Source organism: Stegostoma tigrinum, chromosome 4 (assembly GCF_030684315.1).
Source record: "Stegostoma tigrinum isolate sSteTig4 chromosome 4, sSteTig4.hap1, whole genome shotgun sequence".
NCBI lineage: Eukaryota > Metazoa > Chordata > Chondrichthyes > Orectolobiformes > Stegostomatidae > Stegostoma > Stegostoma tigrinum.
Window position 1 is genome coordinate 25,282,478 of NC_081357.1, and position 26,089 is coordinate 25,308,566.

Consider the following 26,089-nt stretch of genomic DNA (forward strand, 5'->3'; position numbering starts at 1 on the left):
GAATTTCGTTGATGAAGCAGGTGAAGATAGTTGGGCCTGGGACACTACTCTGGAGGAACTCCTGCAGAGGTGTCCTGGAACTGAGCTGACTGGCTTTAACAACCACAACGATCTTCCTATCTGCTAGGTATGACTCCAACCAACAAAGTGTTAGGCCATTGATTCTGATTTTGCAAGGGGTCCTTTGATGCCACACTTGGTCGAATGCGGCTTTGTGTCAAGGACTGTTATCTTGACCTCACCTCTGGAATTCAGTAATTTTCTCTATATTTGAACCAAAGCTGTAATGAGGTCAGGAGCTGAGTGGCCCTGGCGGAACCCAAACTGGGTGTTACTGAGCAGGTGCTGCTTGGCAGCACTGTTGATGGCACTTTCCATCACTTTACTGATGGCAGTGAATAGACTGTTGGGGTGGTAATTGGCTGGGACGGATTTGTCCTGCTTTTGGTTTACAGGACATGTCTGGGCAATTTTCCACATTGTCAGGTAGATGCAAATGAGTTCTTTAATTGTCCATCACACTCACAAATGGATATGGTAGGACTGCAGAACTTGGATCTGATCGGTTGGTTGTGGGATCGCTTTGCTCGGTGTATCACTTGCGGCTTACACGATTTGGCATGCAAGTAGTCCTGTTTGGTAGCTTCACCAGATTGAGAACTCGTTTTGAGGTATGCATGGTGCTGATCCTGGCATGTCCTCTTACAGGTTGTTCTCATGGCTTCATGTGATGAAGGGGCAGTGCTGAAAAAGCTTGTGATTTCAAACAAATCCATTGGACTGATGTTGTCTAACCTCTGACCTTGTCCACCCCAGTCCAACACCAGTACCTCCACATCATGGCTTTATGGAAATAGTTGAGTGGGAGGTATGTCAAGCCATGATGTTGCAGATTGCACTGGAGTACAATTCTGCTGCTGCTGATGGCCAATAGCGCCTCATGGATGATCAATCTTGAGTTGCTAGATCTGTTTGAAGTCTGTCCCATTTAGCATGGTGATAATGCCACACAAGATGATGGAATGTATTCTCAACATGAAAGCAGGATTTTATCTCTACAACGACTGTGCAGCGGTCACTCTTACTTATACTGCCATGGTTAGATGTATCTGCTGTTGGCGGATTCATAAGGAGTTGGTCAAGTATATTTCCCCACTTGTTGGTCCCCTCAACAGAGGGCCACAGGCACAATCCTCTTCAGGATTCAACCTGATTAGTAGTGCTGCTGTCACATTATCCTGGGCGGTGGGCATTGAAATCCCTCACCCACAGTACATTTTGCACCCTTGCCACCCTCAATGTTTCCTCCAAGCATTGTTCAACATGGACGAGCATTGATTCACTAGCCAAAGAGGATGGTATGAGGTAACCACAGGGGATTTCCTGGCCCATATTTAATTTGAAGCCATGAGACTTTATGGGATCCACAGTCATTGTTGAGGATTCCCAGGGCAACTCCCTCCCAACTGTATGCCACTGTGTCGCCACACCTTCTGGATCTGTCCTGGGATGGTGATGGTTCTATTTGGGACAGAGTCAAACACATGGAAACATAACTGACAGACAGTGTTAGCTTGCTGCTTGACTGGTCTGTAAGATAGCTCTTCCAATTTTAGCAGTTGACCCCAGGTGTAAGGATACTTTGCCGGGCTGGTTTTCCCGTTGTTTTTTCTAGTGCCTAGGTCGTTGCCAGGCAGTCCATCTGGTTTCAGTTCTTTGTTGAATTTGTAGTAATTAATACAACTGAGTAGCTTGCTAGGCCATTTCAGAGGCCATTTCAACCACTGACTGTCACATCAATGAACTGGACAAGGGATCTGAGGGCATCGTTGCTAAGTTTGCAGGTGACACAAAGACTGATGAAGGAGGAGGATCTTTGAAGAAGTGGGGAGGCTGCAAAAGGACTTAGACAGGCTCAGGCAGTGAAAAAGAAATGGCAGATGGGATACAATGTTTTAAAGTGTGAGATTATGCACTTTGGTAAGAAGAATAAAGGCATAAATTATTTTCCAAATGAGAAAAGGCTTCAAAAATCTCCTTATTCTTGACTAGAGCTTCATTCATCTTTATCCATCCATTGTCCCCTACTCTTACCTGCCTTGTCCTTCACTCTAATGGGAACATGGTGCCTCGGAGCTCTCGTTGTCTCATTTTTGAAAGCCTCTCACTTGTCAGTTGTCCATTTACCTGCAAAGAGTCTACTCCAATCAACTCTTGAAAGCTCCTGTTTCATACCATCAAAATTGGCCTTACTCCATTTAAGGAACTTTAACTTGTATTTAAGACCTAACTTTTCCCATAACTATTTTGAAACTAATAGAATTACCATAGCTGCTCCCAAAGTGCTCCTCCACTAATACATCAGTAACTTGCCCTGCCTTATTTCACAACAGAAAGTCAAGTTTTACTCCTCCAGTAGGTATGTCTCCAGATTGATAAACTAAATTTTCTGGAACACATTTAACAAATTACTCACCATCCTGGCCCTTATATTATGGCCGTCCCAGTTTATGTTGGAAAGTTAAAAACTCCTACTATTACAACCCTATTATTCTTACATATTTCTCTATATATTTGCTCATCAGTTTCCTGCTGACGATTAGGGGATCTACAGCACAATCCTATCAAGGTGATCATCCCATTCTTATTTCTGAGATCCACCCAAATGGTTTCACTGGATAATCCTTCAGAAATATCCTAAGTATAGCAGTGATGTTTTCCCTCATCAAAAAACACCACTCCCCCCCCCCCCCCACCTCCTGTTTTGCCACCCTTTCTATCCTTCCTATAACATCTAAACCCCACACCACTGAGCTTACAAGAATGATCCCGGTGATGAGGACTTGTCATATGAGGGGCAGTTGAGGATTTGGGTCTCTACTCGATGGAGTTTAGAAGAATTAGGGAGGAATTTCACTGAATCTTGTTGAATACTAACAGGTCTGGATAACGTGAGGGTGGAGATGTTTCCACTAGCAGGAGAGACTCGGGCTTGGGGGCATAGCCTCAGAGTGATGGGTTGACCCTTTAGATCTGAGATGAGGAAGAATTTTGTTCAGCCAGAGAGTGGTTAATCTGTGGAACTCATTGCCACAGAGGGCTGTCGTAGCCGAGTCATTAAGTGTATTTAAGACGGAGAAAGATAGATTATTGGTGAGGGGATCAAAGTTTACAGGCAGAAGGCAGGAGAATGGGGCTGAAAAACATATCAGCCACGATCAAATGATGCACAAACTTGATGGGGCCCACAGCCTAATTCTGTTCTTACATCCTGTGGTCTTATTGTCATTCTGCATCATAACAATTCTGTGATTCTTCAATGCTGTGCATGAAATTTTTCTCATATACACTCTTTGGACATCTTATTTTTTGTGTTATTTCCTCCTTTATTGTATAATAAGCCTGGCATTTATCATAAGTTTCCTCTTACTCCCAACCTGTTTAAGGATAACAGAAGTCCCACCATCATCATTACTTAACTACTTACTCATCTTTCAGGAAATAAAAGAACAAAGAAAGAATAAAAAAAATTGCAGCACAGGAACAGGCTCTTCAGCCCTCCAAGCCTGCGCCGATCCAGATCCTCTATCTAATCCTGTCACCTATTTTCCAAGGATCTGTATCCCTCTGCTCCCTGCCCATTCATGTATCTGTCAAGACACATCTTAAATGACGCTATTGTGCCTGCCTCTACCACTTCCACTGGCAACGTGTTCCAGGCACCCACCACCCTCTGTGTAAAGAGCTTTCCACGCATATCGCCCTTAAACTTTTCCCCTCTCACCTTGAAATTGTGACTCCAAGTAACTGAGTTGCCCACTCTGGGGAAAAAGCCTCTTGCTATCCACCCTGTCTATACCTCTCATGATCTTGCAGACCTCAATCAGGTCCCCCCTCAACTTCTGTCTTTCTAATGTAATTAATCCTAATCTACTCAACCTCTCTTCATAGCTAGCGCCCCCACCCCCCCCACACCATACCAAGCAAAATCCTGGTGAACCACCTCTGCACCCTCTCCAAAGCATCCACATCCTTTTGGTAACATGGCGAGCAGAACTGTATGCAGTATTGCAAATGCGATCGAACCAATGCCCTATACAACTGCAACATGACCTGCCAATTCTTGTACTCAATACCCTGTCCGATGAATGAAAGCATGCCGCATGCCTTTTTGACCACACTATCGACCTGCGTTGCCACCTTCAGGGTACAATAGATTTGAACACACAGATCTCTCTGTTCATCAATTTTCTCCAGGGCTTTTCCATTTACCACATTGTTAACTCTTGAATTGGATCTTCCAAAATGCATCACCTCGCATCTGCCTGGATTGAACTCCATCTGTCATTTCTCTGCATAACTCTGCAATCTATCTATATTTTGCTGCATTCTCCGACAGTCCCATTCACCATCTTCTACTCCACCAATTTTAGTGTCATCTGCAAACTTGTTAATCAGGCCATCTATACCTTCCTCCAGATCATTTATGTATTTCACAAACAACTGTGGTCCCAACATGGATCCATGTGGAACACCACTGATCACAGTTCTCCATTTTGAGAAACTCCGTTCAACTACAACTCTCTGTCTCTTGTTGCCCAGCCAGTTCTCTATCGATCTAGCGAGTATACTCTGGACCCCATGCAACTTCACTTTCTCCATCAGCCTACCATGGGGAACCTTATTGAAATGTCAAATCAAACGCCTTACTGAAGTCCATGTATACGACATCTACAGCCCTTCCCTCAACTATTAACTTTGTCACTTCCTCAAAGAACTCCATCAAGTTGGTAAGACATGACCTTCCCTGCACAAAGCCATGCTGCCCATCACCAAGAAGCCCATTTTCTTCCAAATGTAAGTAGGTTCCATCCCTCAGTATCTTCTCCAGCGGCTTCTGCGCCACTGACATTGGGCTCACTGGTCTATAATTACCTGGATTATCCTTGCTACCCTTCTTAAACAAGGGGACAACATTAGCAATTCTCCAGTTTTCTGGGACCTCGCCCATGCTCAAGGATATCTGTGAAGGCCCCAGCTATTTACTCTCTCGCTTCCCTCAGTAACCTGGGATAGATCCCATCCGGACCTGGGGACTTGGCCACCCTAATGTCTTTTAGAATACCAACACTTCTCCCCTCCTTATGCTGACTTGACGTAGAGTAATCAAACATCCAATCGTAACTTCAACATCTGTCATGTCCCCCACCTCAGTGAATACCAGTGCAAAGTATTCATTAAGAATCTCTGTCTCCCAGACCTGCAAAGGACATTTCCTGTTTTTTTTATTCTTTGAACTCACAATTCTACTCGGCTTTATCGGACGCTAAAAGACTGAACCCCACCTACGTCCGTGACAGCATCCACGCCCTCCACCTCCTCCAAAACTTCCAATTCCCTGGGGTCCCCAACACCTCATCCTTACCATGGACATTCAGTCCCTGTACACTTGTATTCCCCATGCAGGTGGCCTAAAGGCCCTCGCTTCTTCCTGTCCTGCAGGCCCAACCATTCCCTTTCCACTGACACCCTTATCCGCTTAGCTGAACTCGTACTCAACTTTAACAACTTCTTCTTCAATTCATCCCACTTCCTACAGAAAAATGGGTGGCCATGGGTACCCACATGGGCCCAGGCTATGCCTGCCTCTCTGTAGGATATGTGAAGCAATTCCTCTTCTGTAGCTACACTGGCCCTATCCCCCAGCTCTTCCTCTGTTACATCGATGACTGTATTGGCACCGCCTCGTGCTCCCACAAGGAGCTCGAACAGTTCATCCACTCACCAACACTTTCCTCCCCAAACTTAAGTTCACCTGGACCTTCTCTGATAACTCTCTCTCCTTCCTGCACCTCTCTGTCTCCATCTCTGGCATTCACCTGGAAACTGATTTCCATTTCAAGACGACTGACTCCCACAGCTACCCAGAATACACCTCCTCTCATCCACCTTCCTGCGAAAAGGCCATCCCCTATTCCCAATTCCTTTGCTTTCACCACATCTGCTCCCGAGATGAGGCATTCCACTCCCGGACATCCCATACGTACTCGTTTTTCAATGACCGCAACTTCCCCTCCAGAGTGGTCTTCAAACGTCCTCGGCAGTGTCTCTCGCATTTCCCGCAACTCATCCCTCACTCCCTCTTCCCGCAATAACAACCAAAACAGAAACCCCTCGTCCTCACATACCACCCCACCAACCTGCGAATCCAATGCCTCATCCTCCGACATTTCTGCCATCTGCAATCTGAAGCCACTACCAAAGACATTTTTCCCTCCTCACCCTCATCTGCTTTTCGGAGGGACCACTCTCTCCGTGACTCCTTTGTCCGCTCCATACTCCCCACCAGCCCCACCACCCCGGCACTTTTCCGTGCAACCGCAGCAAGTGCTACACTTGCCCCTACACCCCCACACCCCCCCTCACCCCCATCCCAGGCCCTAAGAAGAAGGCCTTCCACATCAAACAGATGCTCACCTGCACATCTGTTAATGTGGTATACTGTATCCACTGTTTCCGTTCTGGCCTCCTCTACATCGGGGAGACCAAGCAGAGGCTTGGGGACTGCTTTGTGGAACACCTACGCTTGGTTCACAACAAACAACTACACCTCCCAGTCGCAAACCATTTCAACTCCCCCTCCCACTCCTTGGACGACATGTCCATCCTGGGCCTCCTGCACTGCCACAATAATGCCAATCGAAGGCTGTAGAAACAGCAACTCATATTTCACTTGGGAACCCTGCAGCCAAACTGTATCAATATGGACTTCACAAACTTCAATAACTCCCCTCCCCCAAACGCATCCCAAAATCAGCCCAGCTCGTGCCTGCCTCCCTAACCATTCCTCCCACCTCAAGCCCTACCCCCATCTCCTACCCAACAACCTCATCCTGCCTCCTTGACCTGTCCATCCTCCCTAGACCGACCTATCCCCTCCCTAACTCCCCACCTACATTCACCTTTACTGGTTCCAACCCCGTCTCTTTGATCTGTCTGTCACCTCTCCACCTATCTTCTCCTCTATCCATCTTCCATCTGCCTCCCTCTCTCTCCCTATTTACTTCAGAATTCCCGTCCCCTTCCTCATTTCTGAAGAAGGGTCTCAACACAAGACATCAGCTTGCCTGCTCCTCTGATGCTGCTTGGCCTGCTGTGTTCATCTGGCTCTACACCTTGCTACCTCATTAAGAATCTCTCTCATTTTCTCTGACTCCTCGCATAACTTCCCTCCTTTGTCCTTAAGTGGGCCAACCCTTTCTTTAGTTACCCTCTTGCTCCTTATGTATCAATAAAAGGCTATGGGATTTTCCTTAACCCTGTTTGCCAAAGATATTTCATGACCCCTTTTAGCCTTCTTAATTCCTCGTTTCAGGTTGGTCCTACTTTCCCGATATTCTTCCAAAGCTTCGTCTGTTTTCAGTCGCATAGGCCTTATGTATGCTTCCTTTTTCCTCTTTGCTAATCTCTCAATTTCACCTGTAATCCATGGTTCCCTAACCTTGCCCTTTCTATCCCTCATTTTCACAGGGACATGTCTGTCGTGCACTCTAATCAACCTCTCTTTAAAAGCCTCCCACATATCAAATGTGGATTTACCCTCAAACAGCTGCTCCCAATCCACATTCCCCAGCTCCTGCCGAATTTTGCTACAGTTGGCCTTCCCCCAGTTCAGTACTCTTCCTTTAGGACCACTCTTGTCTTTGTCCATCAGTAATCTAAAGCATATGGAATTGTGATCAACATTCCCAAAGTAATCCTCTACTGAAACTTCAATCACCTGGCTGGGCTCATTCCCCAAAACCAGGTCCAGTATGGCCCCTTCCTGAGTTGGGTTATTTGCATACTGCTGTAGAAACCCTCCTGGGTGCTCCTTACAAATTCTGCTCCATCTAAACCCCTAACACTAAGTGAATCCCAGTCAATGTTGGGAAAATTAAAATCTCCCATCATCACCACTCTGTTGCTCCTATATCTTTCCATAATCTGTGTACATATTTGTGCCTCTATCTCACACTCACTGTTGGGAGGCCCGTAGTACAGCCTCAACATTGTTATCCCACCCTTCCTATTTTTCAGCTCTGCCCATATTGCCTCACTGCTCAAGTCCTCCATAGTGTCTTCCTTCAGCACAGCTCCTCTTTGACCAGTTTTTCAACTCCTCCACCCCTTTTACCTCCCTCTCTATCCCGCCTGAAGCATCTGTATACTGGGATATTCAGTTGCCAATCTTGCCCTTCCCTTAACCAAGTCTCAGTAATAGCAAAACATCATACTCCCAGGTACTAATCCAAGTCCTAAGTTCATCTGCCTTACTTACTGCACTTCTCGCATTAAAACAACAGCTCCTCAGACCACCTGTGCCTTATACAAAACACTACATTTGCTCCTCCAATTGCCATTCACCGCTAGGTGGTCTATAGTAAACAGCCAGCAGTGTAACAGCACCTCTTCAGCTCCTTAATTCAAACCTAGCATTATATCTTTGAATGCTCTACTACTGTTACAGCTCTCGATAGGAAAACATTTTTTTTAAATCAAAACTGCCATAGTCCACCTTTTGTCTCCTCTTTCCTCATCTACATACCTTCTGAATACACTGTAACCAGGAATATCAAATTCCTATTCTTGCCCTTGTTTAAATCCCTGCTGATGCTATTATTGTTTGCACTGGGAGCTCAACAACTTTTTCTTCATGCACAGTCTGTTTATGTTCACCAAAAACTATTCACACTCCAACTCTTCCTGATCCCTCCTCTTTCAAGGCCACTCTGTGACAAGACAAACAGTGCTGTTAGGGATGAAGTTCCATGAATTTGACTCATCAACAGTAGGGAGCGGAAATTAGTTCCATGTCAGGACCTGGAGGGAACTTGCAGGTGGTGGTGCTGTGGACAAGATGTAGAATAGGATGAGGACTGCAGAATTATGGAAGACCCAGGTTTACTTTAAATAAAGAACATGAGCTTGCCAATGTAAGAACTGAAATTATTGAGTATTTGGTCAGAAAGTAATGGAAGTAAGTTTCAAGTAGAAAGTATAATTGGCCGGAATAAGGCCAGAGAAAGGTCATGTTATGGACTATGATGTTTAAATGCTATTCATGATGGATAGAACATTAGGTGAGAAGATCAACTTGGACACTGAGTTCGTAAATAGTCTGGCAGTGGCTAGCAGAAACGGATGGAATCAACAGGATAGTTTCTGTTGGAGAAATTCTGAAGAAGGTCATATCAGATTCAAAGTGTTAACGCTGTTTCTTACTCCACAGATGCTGCCAGACGTGCTGAGTTTTTCCCGTATTTGGTGCTTTTATTTCATATTTCCAGTACCCCCAGAATTTTAATTTTATTAGCTTGTGTTGGGGTCGAATACAATTGTTTTGGCTTTCCTAATGTTTAAAAGTAGCAATTGTGGTTCAAATAAGACTGGATATCAGACAACCAGAACTGGTGCTGGGATCTACAGGGGAAATCAGGGCAGATCAGCTGGTGATATCAGCATATACGTGAGGCCCAGCACGTGTGCAAGTGGCGCTGCCAAAGGCCAACAAGCAGAAAATACAGAACTGTACGGCAGAAAAAGGGTCATTTAGTCAACCAAGTCTGCAACTGTTCTTTTGAAAAGCAAATGACTTTATTCCACTCTCCTGCTCTTTTTCTACATGCCTACAAACTTTTCCTACTTCACTTATTTATTCAACTGCTTATCTTCCATCTACAAGGCATAAGTGATGATTGTGATGGAATACATTCCATGTGCCTGATTGAATGCATTTCCATATATAAATGAAGCTCAGCAACAACAAGGACAAAACAGTCCGCTTGAATGACACTCCATTTGCTACCTTCAACATTCAAACCCTTCACCAATGATGCTTGCAGCAGCACTGTGTATCATTAACAAGATGCACCACAATAACTTAGCAACTCACTGGCCACATTTAAAGAAAATGCTAATTGAATACATTATGAAATCAACTGACCAGGAAAATACACCATCGCCAACTTAATACAGTTGGCGTTGACAGACAGACAGGAGCAAGCAGGATTTTTTGATGAGATAGTCAGAACTCAAGATTTTTTTATGGTTTTGGGTGGTGTTGGGTTGCATCCCATAGAAACTACAAGATCAACACAACAGTTTGTAAGTCATATAGATGCATAACTTCTTTTAGGTTTCATAAACTAACATTACAAACTGGAAAAGTTGATATGGAAATCCCAGTTATGGCAATGTCTTTGAAGTTGAATGCTGAACATGTAACTGGGTGCAAAAGACAAAAGCAATTTCAAAGGAAGTACCAAGCCTTACCTCTGGTGCAAACATAGTTTCATACGAGGGATTGAACATAACTTCCTTCAGCAATGGATCAAGATGAACCCCTGTTTCCACATCTTCCTAAAAGAAGGAAAACACAGGATTCAGAATGGTTCTCCACTACTGCTGGGAAAACATGCAATCACTTCTATCACATCAAGATTCAATTTCAGGCCCACAGAGAAAAAGGACACGTGGCACAGATTTAAATTGAGTGGAAGAAAACCTAGAAAGACTGAGAAATTAGAATACTGCAATATCTGAAACTTGGATGAAATTTCAGCCTGAAGTACACTTTGAAAACACATACCACGACATGAAATACTTTCTAAACATCTGCTGCAATGGCCAGCAATTGCACCATATTAGTGGAAGAAAACAAAGTAAATTCACAGTGTAACATACTCTTTGATTTATACAATTTATATATGATTTAATATCATTTGTGTCAAGTTGGATTTTGAAATACTGACATAAGGGTTTTTCTGTGGTGTGAAAGAATAATTAATTTGTTAATTAACTTGTATCTCTGCAGCCATGACAATTTTGTTTTCAAAACAGTTGAGAGTCTTTAGACTGAACTAGTTCTTATGTAGCTCTGGAGGGTTCACTGAGCAAGGTAAATAATTGTTCCTCAAAGTTCCTACTAGAAAATCATGTTTTTTTTAAGCTTGAAGAGATTGAAACGTTAGAGAGATTTTTTTCAGTTTTACTGTCAGTTTTGGGCAGATCTACATGTGCAAAGTTTTCATGTGCAAAGTTGTTCCAGAAAGGAAAAAGATGGTGGATTTGTTAAAACTATAATGTGGAGGTGCCTGTGTTGGACAAAGTCAGAAGTCACACAACACCATTGTTATTGTCCTGATGAATGGGCTGTGCTTTGAAAGCTTGTGATTTCAAACAAACCTATTGGACTATAACTTAGTACCATGTGACTTCTGACTATGACAGAACTAGACCACCTTGGAGCGATGAGTTAAAGTTCCAGAACGGAAACGTTTGGATAAAATCCTGAACAGGTTACTTGAAATTGAGATAATTAAGCTCAGGCATATGATAGCTCTGGGAAGAAACTACTGTGTTTCCCTGTCAAGAGCTGAAGTCAAATTAGACACATCCAGGTGCAAGAAACTTTCCGGTATGACAGCTGTATAAGGGGGTGCTTCTGCGTACTGTACTGAAGTATTTTAGGATCTGTACAGGAGTCTTTTTAAAAGTTTAATGGAATTATATTTCACTGTATGTTTTAACATCTTTACAGTTTGTGTTACAAGTAAATTGTGTGGTTTACTCTATTTTATTTCCATACATTTTACTTCAAATTTCTGCTTTATGGTTAAAAACAATTTTTAAAAAGATTCATTCATCAAAAGTGGGCATGGTTGGCTGGGCCAGGATTTACTGGCTATTTCTAACAGCACTTATTAAGGTAGCGGTGAGCTGTCCTCTTGAACTGCTTCAGTCCATTTGCTGTTAGCAACGCCATTAGGGAGCAGTTCCAAAATTTTGACCATGCAACACTGGAAGAAAAATAATATATTCCCAAGTCAAGATGATGAATGGCTTGGAGGGGAACTTGCAGGTAGTAGTGGCTGTACGTAACTACAGCCCATGTTGATCTAGATGGTAGTTGGCATGAGTTTGAAAGGTGCTGTCAAGGAGCCTAAGTGAATTTCTGTAGTGCAGCTTTCAGATGGTGTACACTGCTGCTGCTGCAAATCTGTAACACTGTATGCATCCAGGGGTGCATGTTCATTGTTCTTTGAAAATGGAGTCACAGGGAGACAGGGTAATGATGAAGGTGGTTGGTATGCTAGACTTTATTGATCAGTTGGGATGTCATGTTGTGGCTGTACAGGATATTGCTTAGTCCACATTTGGAATACTGCCTTCAAATCTGGTCTTCCTGCTAAACAAAAAATGTTGTGAAAATTGAAAAGGTTCGGAAAAGATTTCCAAGGATGTTCCCAGTGTGAGAGGGTTTGAGCTATGGCCAGAGGCTGAATAGACTAGGTTTATTGTCCCTGGAGCATTAGAGGTTGAGAGGTGACCTTATAGAGGTTTGTAAAATCATGGGGGGGCATGGATAGGGTGAATAGCCAAGGTCTTTTCCCAGGTTAGGGAAGTACAAAGCTCATGGGCATAGATTTAACCTAAGGGGCAACTTTTTCATGCAGAGGGTGGTGCACATATGGAATGAACTGCCAGAGAAAGTGTTGGAGACTCGTACAATTATAACATTTAGAAGGTATCTGCATGGGTATAGGAATGGGGAGGATTTAGACAGTCTGGTCTTAGTCTGGTCAGCATAGACAAATTGGACAAAAGGGCTTGTTTCCATGCTGAATATTTCTATGACTCTAATCCAAACACCAAAACACATTAAGTCAGCTAAATCTGTTTCCAAAATCCATGCGGCAGTTCCTACTGAAACATCAAAACAAACGTGTGTGTAGTGGACAACGTTGCAAAGAGCTCTAAGCAAATCACCTGTGTCTTAAAAACTACCTAATAACAACCAAAAGAGCTGCGGATGCTGTAAATCAGCAACAAAAACAGAAGTTACTGGAAAAGCCGGTCTGGCAGCTTCTGCAAAGAAAAAAATCAGAGTTAACATTTCTGGTCCGTTCACCCTTCCTCAGAACTATTCTGTTAACTTTGATCTTTTCTTCACAGATGTTGCCAGACCTGCTGAGCTTTTCCAGCAACTTCTGTATTTTGTTCTTAAAAGTACCTATCTTTCAAGGGTTAATCAAAATGTAATAATAACAAATGGGGCTTATCAATTTACTGAAGTATACTAAGCCTGTACACGCAAGGAAATTACTTATAAAGGTTTTTCTCCTCATAAATGAAACAAGTTAGCAACAAATCTGTAGTCTAGTTAAAATGGTCTGTTATCAGATGTCAGTTTCCAATAGCTATTCAACGGAACATCACCAACATTATTAAGGAATTTTTGAGTGGTATTTTTCTGTCGTAGACGCATCAATTCTGTCCTTTCCCCAGGTTCGGGTCGGAGGCAGACAAACCCCGTTTTTTGTGAGATTGTCAACAGACTAAACCCATGTGCCCCATCAGGCCCGACTCGGGCCTTCCTACACTCACCTTTACAGCAACATCAGGAGCGGAGTTCAAAGCGAGGGATCCGTGAAGGCGTGACATGGATTTCTTAGGCTCCAGAGGGTGCAGATGAGCCACGGCGTCTCGGCTGGGGAGCTCTCCACATTCACCATCCGAGTCGCTGCCACTGCCGCTGCCGTAAGAGGCCAGAGCCGCAATCGCCGCCGACATTTTCGCGGGCGCCTCTCTCAGAAGATGACGCGCGCTTGCAGATCTAAAACTTAACCAGTCCTCCCCAAGTAAACACCACAGCGTTCACTGACAGGAGTTTCCTTGGCACCGTCTTCACTATTTTAAATGTTGAGAAATTTCTATCGGCGTCAGTCTCACAATATCATCCTCCCGGACTTCAGCGAAACTCCAAGGACTATTATTTACCCCACGGCGGTAAGGCCCAAATTCCCACCTCCGACAATCTGATTGGCTAGCCTGGGAAGGAGTGGGTGAGCCCATCTCGGCAACAACCCTTTGTCCATTGGTTCTGTGCCTTGTCGATCAAAAGACATCACAAAGCTCCCTTCGACCCTTCCTCCTCCGTTCCACAACGCATTCCAATTCGATGGTCTTCCCCCATACCCCTTCCAAACGGCCAGTGCCATTGGGACAATACACGGGAGGATCGCTCAGTGCGTTCAGCCGGATAGCGGTGGACGAAATCCGTTCCGGCAGGCACAGCTGCGTCCGGCGCTTTCTAAGCTCGGCCGTTCTCTGCGATTTGGAAGCCGAAACGCCTCTATTTTCGGATTGAAGAAGCGAACGGGTCCTGCTGCCGCGGGTGCGATGTTCCCCGTGCGTGTCGCCGACGTGCGCCATTCCGGCTGAAGCGGCGGCGGTGTTGTTATCGAGACCGGCGAAAACTTGGGGCGTCAGTAAAAGCGGACCGGTTAGAGCGAAGCTCCCAGACGGCCGCTCGCGGACAATGAAGACGTTATTCTCCAACTGAAAGACGTTCCAATTCATTGTTTTTTTTAAAAAAAAATCTATAGGTCTAGGTATCTCGGAAGATTATATTTTAAAAAAATACTCGAGGCCGGTAAGAGTTTACAGGGTACGTAATTCTAATCTCAGTGAATGAAATGTCGAGCTCTTGGAATTTTATTTATTGTTGCAGTGTTTTTATTTGCTGTGCAAAACAATTGCCTCACAGCAAAGGTGTGTGTTCGGAGAGGGGCTTGCGTTTAGCCATGGTAATTTTTTTTTGCAGTCTACAATCTTACCTTTTTATTTTTCTTCTCCCTCGCCAATTTCTTTCTGTGGTTGCCGAGGCCCCGGCAGGTAGTGATGGTTGGACTGATGGATGGGGCTTGCTCGGGTGCACCTGGGCTTCAGCCCTGAGTCTCTCATTCTCTCCTGCACCACAGTCGGAGCTGCACTGGCCGCAAAAAATCCCGTGTTATCGAGAGTCTGACCTTTCTGCAACTCGCTATAACTCACTGCTCTCTCTCCTGTTCCATTTCAACCACTTAGTTGAGATCGTGAATTTGGATGCGCACTCAATCCCTTCGCAAGAACATGCAGTATAAAGGTGTCGATTGTTTGCAGAAATTTTATTTCAATATTGAGGTTTTCGTGAAGCTGGATGGATGCCCTCGATTTCCACAAAGAATTTGGGAAGGGGGTGTAGCGGGTGGAAGAGAAGATCGGCAAATATTCTGTGACCCTAAGATATTAGATCTCAGCGCGGCAGGGTATTTTATTTTGTGCAATTTATAAACAGAGGCTTACTGTTGAAGTTTTGTCCACTCACGGACAGTAAGTTCATGTTTGTAGGTGCGGTGCCGTCGCATCACGACTGTAACGGTCGCTAATTTTGCAGCGTAGGGAACACATTTGACTAGGATGAATGATAAACGTGCTGATTATTTAGCAATTTTATTGCGAATGACCATGAGCAACTTTTCAGGACTGTCTGCTTTCCTGGCCCCTTGACCTAATGCAGAAAATTATTTGCCTTTACGTTTTGAAAGGCTGTTTATTTTTGCTTTAAACTCTGCCGCCCGCAGTACTCGATTCCCACGCCAGAGGTTGATCGCAGACCTGAGCTCCTGTATTTCACCTCTTCGAAAGACCTTCCCATACGCACCCACCCCCTAACCGCAGTGTTTCAATATTTTGAGCGGAGTAAAGAGAGATCCACGATGAGCGGTTGGAGCGACACTATCTCAATTTGCGCAAAACTTTAAAAGCACAACTTAGTACTTTGGATCCTTTCCTTTCATTAGCACTTCTTATATGCGGTCCGAATAATTGCTCTTCACAGCCGAAGTGGAATTGCAAACGACTTTCAGATAACTCGCTGGGGAAATAATTGCAATACCCTGGAAAAAATGTTCTAGTATAAATCGCTATGCATTTCTGAGACGGGTAACTTTTTTCCAAGCTTAGGGTTTCAAAAGTTGGAGCAGTGACAGATTTGAGCTCGATCCTGTTTCTTAACTTTAAGAACAAATCAATCGGGATGATTTCTGCTGCTGTGCTTTTTTAAAATTTGTATTGTTTTGTAAACTTCAAATCTTCCTGAAGTTAAAACGTAGCGCTTTTCTGCTTATAGAAAAATTTCAGGATCCACTCACTATGACCATACCTTTAACAAAGGAAATGTAGCCAAGAGCTTACACGTTATCAGACAGAAATGGAAATTCAATAGTAATAGGACAAGGAATTTCAAGTAGCTTTTAAGGAGCATCTTGGAGCAGGATAGAAAGCAAGATAGAACACAGTGTGTTTTAAATATGGAATTACAGAGCAAAGACCTGCGACTTTGGTCAATACAGCTACCAGCAATAGGGCAAAACAAAAGGAAAGTGCTCATGAGACTAGAATTGGAAGAACAGAGAGTTCTTGGAGAGCTGTAAGCTTGAAGAACCAAGAAGGTACTTGATGCAAATTCGAAATTAGAGGCATTGTTGAGTTGTGGAGCTTCCAGGGAATGCATGAATGATGCTTGATGCAAGTTGGGAGTTGGCAGTGGTTTCATATGAGCTTAAGGATGGTAAATGAAAAGCCAACCAGGACAGCATGTCTTGTGTAGCAAACTTAGACAGCGTTACCTAAAATTGCACCATTCAACAGCCCATTTTACAGCAATTTACTCATTGATGTCATTGCATGAGGAGTTGGGACCTGAAGAAAATGTGGACCCCTCACCATATGTTCCTCTTCAATGTAAAATGTATAGGTTTCAAATAAGCTAACTAATTACACACAAAAGAACATGGGCTTGTGAGTGTTTTCAACTCTTTGTATGACTGGTGCTGAAACTGTAAACATGGAAGGGCAGAGACAACACAATTTAGATTTAAGGGAGGAGCAGTCTAAAATGAATAATAAAATACCAAAGAAATAACCTTTCAGCAGCATCTAAATTCTCTGCCTAATTTTAGATCCATTTTAACTCGCCATTCTTTCAAGAAACTTATGTATATAGCTTGCATGGTCACGTGCTGAGGTGAAAAGCACGATCAGCAGGACTGAAAGGCTAACGTAACTGTGCATCTTACACTTTTGTTTGGTCTCCTAAAGCAAGTTTTGTTTTGTACCTTGAATAGTTGTATCTTGGGTGCAAATGTAAGGAAATTTCACTATCTTTTATTTTAATTATTCTTGTCTTTATTTCAAGATAGATGCATTTTGTTATTGTGAACTAGCTATTTGAAGATTGAAACTGCTGTGTTAAATTGTTTGGTCGTCTTTTCATCGCAGATGTATGTTAGTTATTGCACTTAGCTACTTGATAATTATGGCTGGCCAGTGTTCACATAAATCTTATAAAATGTTCTAAATTTATGGCAAATAAATTATTTTTGTGCTTGAGTAGGCTGAGAATATAAATGTATGAAAGAAATATTGGCTTTAATGAAATGGAAGTTTTCAAAATACTGAATATGAATGACTTTTAGAAATGTAACTTTTTAAAGAAACATCATGGAGAAGTGTGTGTGTTTAGGAGCATTGTATCGGTCATGTATACTGAAAATGTGTATGGCAAAAAATCTATGAAAACCAGATTTTGCTGTACTAGTCTCATTACACCAAAAAATACTGCCAAGTAATCTTACTTGCAAAGAAAGTTTCTTCAATATTATGCATATAATTATCTTAATATTTAACATGAAAAGATACAATTCAGGAGAATGTTTTGGGAAATTGGATAAGGAGCCAATTTACTTTTTATGATTTTCTGAGGTTGGCTGTTTGTTGACAAATTATATAATTAGGTTTTTATAGATTTGTGCAGATCATTATGAAAGGGCAATGCTTATCCATTAAAAGTACATTTGCAACACAAATACAGTATTGTGAATAAATTATTTCATCTGGCATCTTAAGTGCACGGAGATTTACGTGAAATGCCAAATGTGAAATTATGCCATTTTTGTTATTTTTAATGTGTTGGATGCTTTACTGAAATAAAAGATTGGCTATCGCCTTATCTCATAGTTGGTATGTTGCCAATTAATAATTCATGTTTAAAAACCATGAACAGTATTATTAAGCTTCAGGAGGATTGTAGAAGAGCTATACTGTGCTTTAAGTGAAGTAATGCCATGAGCAATAACAGCTTTGTTTGTCATAAAAGTTAGGCCATTGGCATGATAAATTACACAACTTCCCAACCAATTCTTAATATCATGACTTCTAATTAAAGTTAGATTCTTTCGTTCACTAGCTTTTTTTCCTCAACAAAGTTGCAGTTCCAAGTAGGTTTTGCTATCTATGCGTTCTTGGATTTGGTGGCATGTTACTCCTATAAGAAAATCTTACATTTTCACTTTCCAAAATTGAACAGTGCTAACAAATATTGATTTCAGAGGGCAGTTTAGACTGCTGTGTTGCTGTTGGTCTCAAATCACATGTAGACCTGACCGGGTAAGGAAGAGAGATTTACTTCCCTTAAGGACATTTAGTCAATTGACAATGGTTATAGAATTTCTCTCAATTCCAGAGTTTTTTTAAAAATTGAATTTAAATTTATCTATTTGAAAACTTGCTTAGGGTCTGAATTAACTAGTTAAGTGACATCACAATTATGCCACCATTAGTGATACTTGTCAAAACAAATAAATATTGCTTCATGTTGTTCTGTCAGCTCAGATCACGATCATTCTTCAAACTGCATCCATTTGGCTGGTTTGATTCTGATCATGTGTTCTGCTGTCCTTTTTCAGTTGGGGGTGGTACACTAGCTCTTTCAACAATTATGCCCACTGAGCTCAACTAAATAGAGTTATCTTGAACAGAATAGTGGAAAATGAACAATCAGTGAAATGTCCAAGGTAACCTACATTGTGTGGAGGGCACTGATTCAAACATCCTTTTTGAATTCAAACGTGGAACTCTTCCCCACAATCCTGCTGCTCTATGAATTTGACCTACTGAGATCTGTTTAATCTAGCATAGGTATTTTTAATTTGTTATTCCATGGAACATCTGTGGCACTGTATCAGAAGCTCAGGTTCAACTGTGTTTTTGTTCAGCATCAGTAAAGGTTATTTGATTTAGACGTTTTATAGTTTGACCTTTGAGTTTAGTACTGTTATCATATCACATACAGCTATCTCATACTTGTATAGATATGTGTACTCAATGATTTATGAGTTCAACAGTGTAACAATCAATTCTATACATGTGTTGTCACAGAATTTTATTCTTTTTCTGTATGTGATGCCTTAGGTTGATATTACAATATACCTGTTGTGTTTCTGTCCTGAACAAAATGCTTAACATCAAAGGTTTTTTGAGGCTTTGTGAGCTTTGATTTTCTTTCATAGTGAATGGGCATGGGATTCTACTTTTTTCTCGCATTTAAATCTTCTAAATAGTCTCAAAGGGTTGTGAGTCTTTGTAATTTCTTTGCTCAAAAGGAGAATCTTTAAATATTCTGAAGACAGAGAGAGGTTGATAGATTCTTGGTTACCAAGGGAATGAAAGATAATTGTGTATATGCAGGAATGTAGACTTGAGGTTAAAATCAGATCAGCCATAGTATTGAATGCAGAGTGGTTCAAAGGGCTGATTGGCCTACCCCTGTTCCTTCCTCATATGTTCTGCTAAACTGTAGTATTGCAATAAGTATCTCTAGGAATCTTGACCACCAACTGAGCAACATGTATTTGTTGAGCATACTTAACCTTAAATAAAAAAATCAGACCTACTTGGCACGTGGATTATAAAGCAAAATGTGACATTTGCCACATAACAAGATATTGGGACAGATAACCAGAAGTATGATAAATGAGGTGAATTTTAAACAACATCTTAAAGGAGGAAAGCATGGTAGAGAGGCAAAGACCTTCCGATATGGAATTATGAAGGATAGGTTTTTGACAGCTAACTACATGGCCAGCAATTTTGGTGTGATTTTAAAAAATTGGGAATGCTAGACAAGTTGAGGTGTACAGATACATCAGCGTTGGAGGAGATCACAGAAAAGAGCAGACTGAGGTTTGATTTTAAAACACAGACAGGAGTTTTCAAATATATCTAATAAAAATATACATAAATATATATAATTAAAATATATATCCTTCACTAGAAGTCTGCTTAGCACAGGTGATGAATGAATGGGAACTTGCTATGATTTAGGACACGGTATTATGATTCCAACTGTTGTTCATACTAGAAAAGTTTGAAACCAAAGTGAAATCTGACCTGTTAGGTTCTAACTTTGTTATTTTTAACATGGAGGTTAGTTAGTGAACCCGTAATGCAAAGAATAAAACACTCATTAAACAAAAATGAATAGTATAATTACATATCTTAGAAAGGGATGCAAACTTCTTATTTTATCCATGTAACAGCACTCCTGTAGGCTGCATGCTACATACGGTCACCCTAATGTTCTGCACATAGCGATTATGGCAATCCACACAGATTGCAGCACTGACTTCCAGTTCCAAATGTTTCTATCATGCACAGATTACGGAGATCCATGTGGAAGAAGTAAGAATCAAAGAACACTGCCTAACAATATCCTTTTAAAGAGCTAAATCTTAGTTAAGAGCTAGTACAATTTCCACACTGAAGCTCCATGCTAAGACATGGGTTGGTAGAGTTGCCTGTGGTTTTCTTTCAATAAATTTCTGTATAATCACTTAGATGTTATTTTTTCCTCCAAGTGTTTCTCCCTGAGACACCCAAGACAAACTGCAAACTAAGCTCACCATGACTTTAAATTCAGAATGACCACACATTCTCTAAAGCTAGGGCACTTGATGGCTACGAGGTAGCCAGGAAAGACCTAAAGAGAGAGCTCAGAAGAGCCAGGAGGAGACATGAGAAGTTGTTGGCAAATAGGATCAGGGTAAACCCTAAGGCTTTCTATAGGTATTTAAGGAATAAAAGAATGACGAAAGTAAGATTAGGGCCAATCAAGGATAATAGTGGGAAGTTGTGTGTGGAGTCAGAGGAGATAGGGGAAGTGCTAAATGAATATTTTTCAACAGTACTCACTCTAGAAAATGACAATGTTGTTGAGGAGATTACTGAGATACAGGCTACTAGACTAGGTGAGATGGAGGTTCACAAGGAATAGGTATTAGAAATCCTTCAGAGGGTGAAGATAGATAAGTCTCCTGGGCCGGATGGGATTTATCCTCGGATCCTTTGGGAAGCCAGGGAGGAGATTGCCGAGCCTTTGGTATTGATCTTTAACTCGTCATTGTCTACAGGAATAGTGCCAGATGACTGGAGGATAACAAATGTGGTTCCCCTGTTCAAGAAGGGGAATAGAGACGACCCTGGTAATTATAGACCAGTGAGCCTTACCTCAGTTGTTGGTAAAATGTTGGAAAAGGTTATAAGGGATAGGATTTATAATCATCTAAAAAAGAATAAATTGATTAGGGATGGTCAGCACGGTTTTGTGAAGGGAAGGTCGTGCCTCACAAACCTTTTATTGAGTTCTTTGAAAAGGTGACCAAACAGGTAGATGAGAGTAAACCGGTTGATGTGGTGTATATGGATTTCAGCAAGGCGTTTGATAACGTTCCCCACAATAGGCTATTGTACAAAATGCGGAGGAATGGAATTGTGGGAGATATAGCAGTTTGGATCAGAAATTGGCTTGCTGAAAGAAGACAGAAGGTGGTAGTTGATGGGAAATGTTCAACCTGGAGACCAGTTACTAGTGGTGTACTGCAAGGGTCGGTGTTGGGTCACTGCTGTTTGTCATTTTTATAAATGACCTGGATGAGGGCGTAGAAGGATGGGTTAGTAAATTTGCAGACGACGCTAAGGTCGGTGGAGTTGTGGATAGTGACGAAGGATGCTGTAGGTTGCAGAGAGACATAGATAAGCTGCAGAGCTGGGCTGAGAGGTAGCAAATGGAGTTTAATGCAGACAAGTGTGAGGTGATGCAGTTTGGTAAGAGTAACCAGAAGGCAAAGTACAGGGCTAATGGTAAGATTCTTAGTAGTGTAGATGAGCAGAGAGATCTCTGTGTCCATGTACACAGATCCTTAAAAGTTGCCACCCAGGTTGACAGGACTGTTAAGAAGGCATACAGTGTTTTAGCTTTTATTATTAGAGGGATCGAGTTCCGCAACCAAGAGGTTATGGTGAAGCTGTACAAAACTCTGGAGCGACCGCACTTGGAGTATTGCGTACAGATCTGGTCACCGCATTATAAGAAGGATGTGGAAGCTTTGGAAATGGTGCAGAGGAAATTTACTAGAATGTTGCCTGGTATGGAGGGAAAGTCTTACGAGGAAAGGCTGAGGGACTTGAGGCTGTTTTCATTGGCGAGAAGAAGGTTGAGAGGTGACTTAATTGAAACATATAAAATAATCAGAGGGTTAGATAGGGTGAATAGGGAGAGCCTTTTTCCTAGGACGGTGACGGTGAGCACGAGGGGGCATAGCTTTAAATTGAGGGGTGATAGATATAGGACAGATGTCAGAGGTAGTTTCTTTACTTAGAGTAGTAAGGGAATGGAACACTTTGCCTGCAACGGTAGTAGATTCGCCATCTTTAGGTACATTTTAAGTCATCATTGGATAAGCATATGGACGTACATGGAATAGTGTAGGTTAGAGGGGCTTCATATTGGTATGACAGGTCGGCACAACATCGAGGGCCGAAGGGCCTGTACTGTGCTGTAATGTTCTATGTTCTAATGCCCATCAGTCCTGTAGTCTCTGGCAATGGCCACAGTGACTACCTGGCTCTTTGTGGTAGGAATCCATAGCTGATAGGCAAAGACACAACAATCCAAAGCTATAGCACAATTTTCTCAACTCTTTTAAAGGAGTTGCCCTGTTCATCTCAAGACTTGAAAGTATCTTTTAAATATATGTATATGTAATTTTAAAAAAGGTAGAATCTCTACAGTGTGGACAGAGGCCATTTGTCCCACTGAGTCTGTTCTGACTCTCCAAAGATCTTCCCACCCGGACCGAGCTCCTCGGTCTATCCCTAAACTTGCATTTTCCATGGCTAATCCACCTAACCCTGCACACTACAGGCAATTTGCCATGGCCTGTTTATCTAACCTGCATATTTTTGGACTCAAAGGAAACTGGAGCACCCACACAGCCATGGGGAGAACATGCAGACTCCACAGACCATCATCCACAGATGGAATTGAACCCAGGTCCCTGGCACTGTAAGGCAGCAGTGGTAACCACTGTGCAATCCAGGCTTCTTGACACCCGCCTATCTGTACATCAAAATTAAAGTAAACAATGCCCTCCCCCACCTTAACATGCGCATTAAAAATATTATTTCAACTGAAATTTCAACATACATTGCTTTTAGCGATGAGCAGCAGAGTTTTAATTTGGGAAAAGTAGAACAAACATTGGTGTAGTCAAGCCTTCAGGTAACACAGGAGTTGCAGTTAAAAGGTGCAACAAATGCAAAATACTGCAGATGTTGGAGGTCTGAAACAAACACAGAATACACAGAGAAACTCAGCGTGTCTGGCAGTATCTGTCATAGAGAAACAGTTGAAGTTTCTAGTACTTGATCAGGAATGTGATAATTGTGCAAGAGCTTAGTTTTAGAAATATACATACATAGAAAATCAGAATCGAAGTAGGCCATTCAACTCTTCGAGCCTGTTCCACTGTACATTGGGCCCATGGCCAATCATCCAACTCAGTATCCTGTTCCCACTCTCTTTCCCCTTATCCTTTGATTCCTTTACCCCTAAAAACTATATCTAACTCTTTCAATGTTTTGACTTCAACTGATGCAGTTGTAGAAAATTCCACCCTCTTCACTCGTTGGGTGAAGAAGTTCCTACTTATCTCATTCTTAAATTGTCTACACGATGTACTTCAACTGGGATTCTCTGGTTTACTTTTACTTCCAGTTAGAATTTGATAGGTTTCTTTGCGATCCACTCCCTAATTATTCTAACTCCAGTGAATCTCGTCGAAACCAGTCTAGTCCCCCTTTATTCTGTTATCCCAGGAATCAGTTTGGTAAGCCTTAATTATACTCTCTGCAAAGCCAGGAAATCTTCTCTTATCAGGAGAGACATAGCATTTGGCTTCACTGCCTGGTGCACCTACAAGCTTGCTTAATGCAACGTGTACAGAAAGACGTGTGGGTTTTGTTGAACATAAACTTTGCCAATTTATTGCAATTGAAATAATTGTCTACCTTACTGTTTTTGCTCCCATAGTGGATAACCTCACATTTGTCCACATTGTACTTCATCTGCCATGCATTTACTCACTCAATTTATCCAAATCACAGTAAAACATCTCTGCATCCTCCTCTTGGCTCATCCTCCCAGCTTTGTATTGTCTGTGAACCTAGTGACTTTATATTGTGTTCTATCTTTTAAATCATTAATATGTATTGAGATGAACTAGAGTCCCGAGCAGCAGTGGAACTACATAAGTCACTGGCTGCATCTCAGAAAAAGACCTGATTATTCCTTTTTCTTGTTTTTTGTCTGCCAGCCAGTTCTGTATCCATGTCAGTACAAGACCCCCAATCCCTTCCACTTAAATGTTACATGCTTTTCTTTTATATCAATCTTATCAAACACCTTCTGAAAGTCCAAGTGAAACACACCCGCTGGCTTCCCTGTATCAATCCTATTTGTTAGGCCTTCAAAATTCCAGTAAATTTGTCGGCATAATTTCCTTTTCATAAATTCATGTTTATTTTTTCTGAAAATGTCACTGTTTGTCAAGAACCCTTGTATTAAATCTTTTATCGTGGATTCTGGCATCTTTCCCTGATTTCCTGCAGTTTCTCCCTCTTACTTGACCAGTATCTCCCCAATATTTTTGGGATGTCATTTGTGTCCTCTGTTAGCAAAAAAATCAATTATGTATTTAATTGGTCTGCTGTCTGTGCTCCATTATAATTTGCTCTGTTTCTGATTGTAACAGGTCTACATTCCTGCACATTAATCTTTTTCTCTGCACATACTTGTGGAAACTTTATTAGCCAGCTTGTATGTTCTCAGCTAAAACTCTGATGCTGTATTTGCCTCCCTCTAAAATCAATCCCTTCATGTGCCTTTGTTGAAATCTAAACTGCTCCAAATCCTCAGGTCTGCTGTTTTATTTTGACCAATTCCTTGGATCTAGCACTAACCCCATTACCCTTGTAAGACATGGTTGGGCCACTTTTTGTCTTTTGTACTAGGCAGGAATGAACAATTTGTTGCAGATCCACCAAACGCTCTTTGCATGTCTGTCATTGCCTATCCACCTTCAACCCTTTAAGTAACATTCTTCAATTTATCATAGACAGCTATCCCCTCATCATGTTATTATTTGTTTTTATTTTGATTTTAAATCAAACACATCATTCTTCTTCTTCGTCTCCGTCTTCGCCCTCTTTGTGAAGAATTCTAACATATTATGGTCACCCTTCCACAAGGGACCTTTTAAAACTAGATTACCAATTATTCCTTTCTTTTTACAAAAGGCTAGGTTGACCTGTTTTCTTGCTAGTTCTTGAAAGTATTGATTGAGAAAACCATTCTCTGCACACTCCAAGAGAATTCCTGTTCTACGGTATTGTTACTAATTTGATTTGATTTGTCCAACCAATAAGCGGATTAAAGTCACCCAAATTACAGCTGTTTCTTTACTGCTTGCATCGCTAATATTCAGATGTTTTCCCCAACATTGCCACGACGTTTATGGGGTGGGGTATGTATATAAATCCTAGTGTTGTTCTCTGCCTCTTGGTTTTTCTAAGCTTTACCCTTACAGATTCCACTTGACCAGGGATGATAACTTGCCTCAACGTTGTATTAATTTCTATTTAACCAGAACTGCTACCCCACCTCCCTTTCTTTTGTCTGTTTTCCGAAAACCTGAATATGCCTGGATATTCAGATCCTATCCCTGGTCACTTTGTAACCATTTTGCCATAATCCCCCAACTAATTTGTTCACTTTATTGCAAATGCCCCACACAATAGACACAAGGGTTTTAAGGCTTGTTGTTTTAATGTTCTTAATCCTATTCACATCCTTTAACATTCTGATTCTAGTCCTCAAATTCTCTGCCTATGACTTCTTATTTCCCATTCTGTGTTTTATTTTTGCTCCAGTTTTTCCTCTCTTCTGCCTCCTTGTATAAATTTCCATCCTTTGCCATTTTAGTTTAAACCCTCCCCAATTACACCAGCAAATGCTCCCCCAGGACATAGATTCCATCAATCCGTTCAA

At 41.9% G+C, this 26,089-nt stretch overlaps 2 protein-coding genes across 4 annotated transcripts in view; one reads left to right on the plus strand and one right to left on the minus strand.

The window, feature by feature from the left end:
* The window catches only part of cdc40 (cell division cycle 40 homolog (S. cerevisiae)), a 122,642-nt gene extending 108,788 nt beyond the window's left edge, over positions 1-13,854 (minus strand). The window contains exons 1-2 of the mRNA XM_048530521.2: positions 13,429-13,854; positions 10,315-10,401 (exon numbers count right to left, since the gene is read on the minus strand). Of these exons, the coding sequence (XP_048386478.1) occupies positions 10,315-10,401; positions 13,429-13,614 (273 nt within the window). The 5' untranslated portion in view covers positions 13,615-13,854. The remainder of the gene's footprint in view (positions 1-10,314; positions 10,402-13,428) is intronic.
* Positions 13,696-26,089, plus strand: part of wasf1 (WASP family member 1) — a 109,328-nt gene continuing 96,934 nt past the window's right edge. Inside the window, exon 1 of one of the 3 annotated variants that reach the window (XM_048530523.2) lies at positions 13,696-14,491. The gene's annotated coding sequence lies outside the window, so the exon portion shown is untranslated. The remainder of the gene's footprint in view (positions 14,492-26,089) is intronic. The other 2 variants (XM_059645224.1, XM_048530522.2) reach the window with 2 other exon arrangements.